At 43.3% G+C, this 8,617-nt stretch overlaps 1 protein-coding gene across 1 annotated transcript in view; it reads left to right on the forward strand.

Moving 5' to 3' along the window:
- LOC139456405 (synaptic vesicle 2-related protein-like) overlaps positions 1–8,161 on the forward strand; it is a 97,167-nt gene extending 89,006 nt beyond the window's left edge. Inside the window, exon 16 of the mRNA XM_071238102.1 lies at positions 1,665–8,161. Coding sequence (XP_071094203.1) covers positions 1,665–1,697 — 33 coding nt within the window. The 3' untranslated portion in view covers positions 1,698–8,161. The remainder of the gene's footprint in view (positions 1–1,664) is intronic.
- The last annotated feature ends 456 nt before the right edge of the window (positions 8,162–8,617 follow it).

Below are 8,617 nucleotides of genomic sequence, written 5' to 3' on the forward strand. Positions count from 1 at the left end.
AGGCCAAGGGTAGAGAGATGATGGTAAGCCTAGATGGAGTGTGAGTGTGTGTTTGCCATCACTGCTCAGTCAGTGGAGGCCAAGGGTAGAGAGATGACTGTAGGTCTAGATTGAGTGTGAGTGTGTGTTTGCCATCACTGTTCAGTTAGTGGCCAAGGGTAGAGAGATGACAGTAAGTCTAGATGGAGGGTGAGTGTGTGTTTGCCATCACTGTTCAGTCAGTGGAGGCCAAGGGTAGAGAGATGACAGTAAGTCTAGATGGAGTGTGAGTGTGTGTTTGCCATCACTGTTCAGTCAGTGGAGGCCAAGGGTAGAGAGATGACAGTAAGTCTGGATGGAGTGTGAGTGTGTGTTTGCCATCACTGTTCAGTCAGTGGAGGCCAAGGGTAGAGAGATGACGGTAAGTCTAGATGGAGTGTGAGTGTGTGTTTGCCATCACTGTTCAGTCAGTGGAGGCCAAGGGTAGAGAGATGACAGTAAGTCTGGATGGAGTGTGAGTGTGTGTTTGCCATCACTGTTCAGTCAGTGGAGGCCAAGGGTAGAGAGATGACAGTAAGTCTGGATGGAGTGTGAGTGTGTGTTTGCCATCACTGTTCAGTCAGTGGAGGCCAAGGGTAGAGAGATGATGGTAAGTCTAGATAGAGCGTTAATAAGTTTGCCATCACTGTTCAGTCAGTGGAGGCCAAGGGTAGAGAGATGATGGTAAGTCTAAATAGAGCGTTAATAAGTTTGCCATCACTGTTCAGTCAGTGGAGGCCAAGGGTAGAGAGATTACGGTAAGTCTAGATGGAGTGTGAGTGTGTGTTTGCCATCACTGTTCAGTCAGTGGAGGCCAAGGGTAGAGAGATGACAGTAAGTCTGGATGGAGCGTGAGTGTGTGTTTGCCATCACTGTTCAGTCAGTGGAGGCAAAGGGTAGAGAGATGATGGTAAGTCTAGATAGAGCGTTAATAAGTTTGCCATCACTGTTCAGTCAGTGGAGGCCAAGGGTAGAGAGATGACGGTAAGTCTAGATGGAGTGTGAGTGTGTGTTTGCCATCACTGTTCAGTCAGTGGTGGCCAAGGGTAGAGAGATGACGGTAAGTCTAGATGGAATGTTAGTGTGTTTGCAATCACTGTTCAGTCAGTGGAGTCCAAGGGTAGAGAGATGACGGTAAGTCTAGATGGAGTGTGAGTGTGTGTTTGCCATCACTGTTCAGTCAGTGGAGGCCAAGGGTAGAGAGATGACGGTAAGTCTAGATGGAGCGTGAGTGTGTGTTTGTCATCACTGTTCAGTCAGTGGAGGCCAAGGGTAGAGAGATGACGGTAAGTCTAGATGGAATGCTAGTGTGTTTGCAATCACTGTTCAGTCAGTGGAGTCAAGGGTAGAGAGATGACAGTAAGTCTAGATGGAGTGTGAGTGTGTGTTTGCCATCACTGTTCAGTCAGTGGAGGCCAAGGGTAGAGAGATGACGGTAAGTCTAGATGGAGTGTGAGTGTGTGTTTGCCATCACTGTTCAGTCAGTGCTCTTTTTTTGCTCTATTTGGATCAGTAGTAACCAATACACATAGATGAAGAATGATCCCCTTTAACGAGCAAATGTTGTAATGCTGCTTCTCTGTACAGTCCTATGTGAAGTAGATGTAAAGTCCTCCTTGCCTGTATTTAGTGATGTTTTGTTTCAGGATGTGAGTTCTGAAGTAAGTGGACCTAAGTGAAGAGGTGTGTCAGCATAAGACAGTATAGATCTTTTTAACATCAGCAGGACTTGAGAGCTAATGAAGAAAGTTGGGTGTTTTATTTTATTAATATGATGTATTAATATATAACATGATATGTTTAATGTTTTGTGCATATATGTTGTCACTGTATTTTATTAATTTAATATATTAATAGATAACATGATCTGTTTAAAGGTTAGTGCATTTATATCATCATTTTATTTTGTCTCCTTTAGGAAACAGTGTGGATAAAAAAAATGTTGTAAGAAATAATTAATTACATGAATATTATGAGATTTTCATGAAAAGTATAAGAAAAATCCCATGTCAAGTCAATCCTATGTTTGTCAAGTCAAGTCTTCTACTTCCAAATCGGGTACTGTTTGACATCATAATATGAAAAACAAGAGCATTTTTTGCTTGTACATGTGAGAACAAATTAAGGGCCCCAGACCTATGTCCCATGATTGCCAATTGAATACTCTTCCCTAACACTTTGCCCTGTAGTTGTGTTGTGTGACACCCTTCCCACCATGGCCTCTCTCACCTTGTGGCCCACACTCACCCTCTCACCTTGTAGCCCACACTCACCCTCTCACCTTGTAGCCCACACTCACCCTCTCACCTTGTAGCCCACACTCACCCTCTCACCTTGTGGCCCACACTCACCCTCTCACCTTGTAGCCCACACTCACCCTCTCACCTTGTAGCCCACACTCACCCACTCACCTTGTAGCCCACACTCACCCTCTCACCTTGTGGCCCACACTCACCCTCTCACCTTGTAGCCCACACTCACCCTCTCACCTTGTAGCCCACACTCACCCTCTCACCTTGTAGCCCACACTCACCCACTCACCTTGTGGCCCACACTCACCCACTCACCTTGTGGCCCACACTCACCCTCTCACCTTGTAGCCCACACTCACCCACACACTTTGTGGCCCACACTCACCCTCTCACCTTGTGGCCCACACTCACCCTCTCACCCTGTGGCCCACACTCACCCTCTCACCCACACTCACCTTGTGGCCGACACTCACCCACTCACCTTGTGGCCCACACTCACCCTCTCACCTTGTAGCCCACACTCACCCTCTCACCTTGTAGCCCACACTCACCCACTCACTTTGTGGCCCACACTCACCATCTCATCTTGTAGCCCACACTCACCCACTCACCTTGTAGCCCACACTCACCCTCTCACGTTGTAGCCCACACTCACCCTCTCACCCTGTGGCCCACACTCACCCTCTCACCCAAACTCACCTTGTGGCCGACACTCACCCACTCACCTTGTGGCCCACACTCACCCTCTCACCATGTGGCCCACACTCACCCTCTCACCTTGTGGCCCACACTCACCCTCTCACCTTGTAGCCCACACTCACTCTCTCACCTTGTAGCCCACACTCACCCACTCACCTTGTGGCCCACACTCACCCTCTCACCTTGTGGCCCACACTCACCCATTCACCTTGTGGCCCACACTCACCCACTCACCTTGTAGCCCACACTCACCCACTCACCTTGTGGCCCACACTCACCCATTCACCTTGTGGCCCACACTCACCCTCTCACCTTGTGGCCCACACTAACCCACTCACTTTGTGGCCCACACTCACCCACTCACTTTGTGGCCAACACTCACCCTCTCACCTTCTGGCCAACACTAACCCACTTACCTTGTAGCCCACACTCACCCACTCACCTTGTGGCCCAAACTAACCCACTCACCTTGTGGCCCACACTCACCCTCTCACCTTGTAGCCCACACTCACCCTCTCACCTTGTAGCCCACACTCACCCACTCACTTTGTGGCCCACACTCACCATCTCATCTTGTAGCCCACACTCACCCACTCACCTTGTAGCCCACACTCACCCTCTCACGTTGTAGCCCACACTCACCCTCTCACCCTGTGGCCCACACTCACCCTCTCACCCAAACTCACCTTGTGGCCGACACTCACCCACTCACCTTGTGGCCCACACTCACCCTCTCACCATGTGGCCCACACTCACCCTCTCACCTTGTGGCCCACACTCACCCTCTCACCTTGTAGCCCACACTCACTCTCTCACCTTGTAGCCCACACTCACCCACTCACCTTGTGGCCCACACTCACCCTCTCACCTTGTGGCCCACACTCACCCATTCACCTTGTGGCCCACACTCACCCACTCACCTTGTAGCCCACACTCACCCACTCACCTTGTGGCCCACACTCACCCATTCACCTTGTGGCCCACACTCACCCTCTCACCTTGTGGCCCACACTAACCCACTCACTTTGTGGCCCACACTCACCCACTCACTTTGTGGCCAACACTCACCCTCTCACCTTCTGGCCAACACTAACCCACTTACCTTGTAGCCCACACTCACCCACTCACCTTGTGGCCCAAACTCACCCACTCACCTTGTGGCCCAAACTAACCCACTCACCTTGTAGCCCACACTCACCCACTCACTTTGTGGCCAACACTCACCCTCTCACCTTCTGGCCAACACTAACCCACTTACCTTGTAGCCCACACTCACCCACTCACCTTGTGGCCCAAACTCACCCACTCACCTTGTAGCCCACACTCACCCACTTACCTTGTAGCCCACACTCACCCACTCACCTTGTGGCCCAAACTAACCCACTCACCTTGTAGCCCACACTCACCCACTCACCTTGTAGCTCACACTAACCTTGTGGCCGACACTCACCCACTCACCTTTTAGCCCACACTCACCCTCTCACCTTGTAGCCCACACTAACCCACTCACTTTGTGGCCCACACTCACCTTCTCACCTTGGATTATGTTCAACATATCAAGCAGGTGGTTAATACCTACCAGTAAAGTATTGTCAGTTGTTAACTTAATTAGGCAACTTGTTCCTTAAGTATATGCACCAAGTTATTAGTGCATCTTTTGAATATGTTTGTCTGCTCGCAAGACTGTTCATACAATAAGATGTTTTGCAAGTGGAAAGCTGCATGTAATTGTCAACAGCTCTATCCTATACTTATCGGTGCCATGTGCAAGAGGGAAATTCCATTGTCATATAGCTGATGGTGACATTCAAGCATATGCTTCAATAGGACCTGGGCCCCATTCTACAAAGAAGATCTTTGTGCTAATATGATTGTAACTCTAACATGATCATACTGTAGCATAGGCTTCCGATTATCGTAGCGTTAAGATGGCTAATGGGTGCTGGTATTCTTTCGCACTGCCTGAGTTAACAATCATATCACAATGTTGACAATGTTCATGCATGACAATGAGGTGTAATGACACAATGTTTCATCAACAGCATAATGTTACATAATGACACAATCTTACAGAAGCAGGATTATGATAAATAAATGACAATGTTACAAACATGAACAATGTTACATGAAACAATGTTACATATATGAAACAATGTTAATACATGAAACGATGGTACATATATGAAACAATGTTACATTCATGAAACAATGTTACATACATGAAACAATTTTACATACATGAAACAATGTTACATACATGAAACAATGTTGATATATGAAGCAATGTTACATGCATGAAACAATGTTACATACATGAAGCAATGTTACATACATGAAACAATGTTACATGAACAATGTTACATATATGAAACAATGTTACATACATGAAGCAATGTTTATATGCATGAACAATGTTACATACATGAAACTATTGTTATCTTCTTGTGCATGTGCCATGTTGCAGCTTTGACTTGGAAACAGGAATTTCTTAGGGAATGGTTTAGAAATGGAGGTGATTTTAATGGGTTTTATCTGTTGTGTAATAGTTATGAGATACATGTTACCTGGATATTTAGAGGGATGAATTATGTACAACTCAATGATGGACTTAGTAAGATCGTATAATGTTGTAGAAATAATTTAGGAACCCGACTTTGCTACAGGATTGCCATTACTTCTCAAGTCTCCCTGCATACAGCACCTTGCCTTGTATTGACATGGAGATTTACCTTTGTCAGCCATGGTGTATGTGAGACCTCACTGGCTAGATGGTCCTAGTTCCTCCAACATGTTCTAGTGAGTGCAACACAATGCCCACAGTTGCAAATGTCCATCAGTGATATGTATGTATAACTTAGAGGAATTGTTATATTTGTTGTAATTAATGTGTTCAATATACATTTAAGGGTTAAATACTAAGTTACTTCCAAGATATTTTTAATATTTGATATGTAAATAAATGGTATGTGCAATAAGATATGTTATTTTATTTAGCTGTATATTGATGTTGAGGCTGACAATGACCTTTATGCATTGACACATTGTACTTTATTTCCACATCTCTGAGCTATAAACCCCTATGGATTATGTCTCAAGTGAATTCATTTTGTAAGTTCTTATCGAGGAATTTCAACATAATTCACTAGGATTATCCATGATTTTCTATAGCTCATGTTGAAACAACATCACTTAAAACTTTCTGTGATGTCATGAACAATGGCTGACATCATCTTCAGTTGTTTGCGACTGTGCATTAATATGCTTTGTCATGTTGCTGTTGGCCTGGAACAGTGGATCAATTGCTACACACTAGCTAATCAGTATGAAGCAAAACAAATATGCTCAGTGATTACTAGTATTACTGAAAATATATTTTCACCTGTATCTGTGCCCCTGTTCAAATCTCACTTTATTTTGAAAACAAAATGCAAAATATTTTCTCTTTGCAAATATTCTCTTTTGAGATAACTGTGCAGCCATGCTTTTTTTCTTGTATTTGCTACATAACAATTAATCCTGATTGATGTATACACACATGTAATGGGACTTACGGAGTTATGCCCCTTTGAACACAGTCCTCCTTACTTGGTAGCCAGCACGTGTGCATATCCTGGGAGAACCAAGTGGTAACGAAGACAAGAAAACCTCCCTGACTGTTGAACCAGGTGAATGCAGGACTGATATAGATGTTCCCACAATGTTCAAGATGAGTCGGATATTGGTTAGTGCATAAGGTACAGGTTTGTTTTACTGCAGCTGAACTCAAAACATGTTTCTTCAAGTCAGTTCACTGCCCCACAGATTGACATCACCCAAAATTATATTTGCAATAGTACTCTTGAACTAAGAAATCCCCATAGCTGAGAAATTCCTGAAGATAATGAAAATTTAAACTTGAAGCCTTATTCACCTTTTTTTTACAAACACTTTCTAATATGCATTCTAGGACAATGCATATACTGTAGTTACATCAATGGAAAGTTACTTTATTTTTTTTTGTAGAACATTTGTGCATGTAGAACAAAAATATGAATTGCTACCAACTTTTCAATTTGACCCCAAAGTCTGTTATCGCCAGGTGTGAAAAAAACATAGCAGTAGGAAACTCATCGTTCAGTTGATGGGGCAAGGTCATGCCTGGTACACATGCTGTCAGATTCACCGTAGTCATGGCGACGCATACTGAAGAAGTGATCCCTAAAAGTATACAACTGATTTCTGTGGTCGCGCTGATGGGCCAAGGTGATGCCTAGGATAGAATAGCAGTCGGTATACCAGTACATTGGGGATTATTGGTGGGTCATTGTTTGTTCCATCATTAAAGCATGCCAATGTAGATCTTGTATTTGGGAAATTGCCATTTTGTATTAAAATACGAGGTATATAGTTTTCTACTCATGCAAGTATTTTTACTATAATTAATACATTTGATAATTGCAAGTAAATGAACAATTCTTGGCAAAAAGTTAGGTTTCCAACTGTTTTGCCTCGGCCTTCCCTCTTGATGTGAACAAATGTATATACGCATAAACATGTTATTTTTTTCATGTGTTTCTGTTCTTTTGTATTTCATAGTTTATTTTTTCATTGTCTGGTGTGTTAGTATAAATAACTAGCCATCATATATGGGAGACTTGGTGCTGGACCAAGACTATCAACATTACAGCTTCCAGATGGTTGCATTGAAGTAATCTTCAGTTGTTCTGATAGTAGATTATATATTGATATGAATCCTCAGTTCATTTGCAAAATATGATTTTTGAAAATGTGTTTGGTGATGAGGATTACTATTTGTGTAGATTCTCCTGTTGTCAGAGAGCTGTTTCTCTGGTACATATCACCATGTCTACATATCATGTTAATGCAGGAATGTATTTTACACACATTTCTGTATGAAAATTACAAGATCTGATTTTTCATTAGATAACCAACAGCCTATCATTACAGTCTTAATACAATCTTAGTTGTCTTCAAGCTAGCTTGTTTGATAATGTCAATGGTCTGAGTTGGGGTTTCTTGTCCATCTTGTACTTTCTAATCTGTTATTTCTTGAAGTGAGTGAGATTATTGTTTGTTCTCATAGCAATATAACAAAAAAAACCATGTTGTTTTATCCTTTATTTTCTGTAAAAGGTTATTGTGCATATATTGTGTTGTTCTTTGATGCAAGATGATGTTTGAATAAACTGATGGTGTGCAGTACTGGTCTGTGTGTTTGAGATTTCAGATGCTGGTATTATTGACTACATGACTACAACCACACTTCTGTGGCTTGCTGACCAAGGTCACATGACAACGTTGCCAACTCCATAAAATTCCTTTGAATACCATTCCTCTATTACATCATTGACATAAATTCCTGTTTGGGCTGTCAATCACACTATGAATTTATTTAAATTTTCAACAGACATCCTCTTCACTGCCAATCTGTCTATATAGTTGTGAGGTAAATCCTATTCCTGTCAGGAAGCGCAATTGTGCATGCACAAGGCAGGAACACATATCTTCTTTCCTGTGTGTCCTGATGTAAACAAGCAGAGAAAATTGCTGATCACATCTGAACATTGGTTACGATCACACTAAATCTTCAAGTTTGACTGATACAACATTCTACAGTAGCACATTCAAGACAAGGGGGTATAAGATGC

Source organism: Haliotis cracherodii, unplaced genomic scaffold, assembly GCF_022045235.1.
Source record: "Haliotis cracherodii isolate W230 unplaced genomic scaffold, xgHalCrac1.p SCAF_11, whole genome shotgun sequence".
Classification (NCBI taxonomy): Eukaryota; Metazoa; Mollusca; class Gastropoda; order Lepetellida; family Haliotidae; genus Haliotis; species Haliotis cracherodii.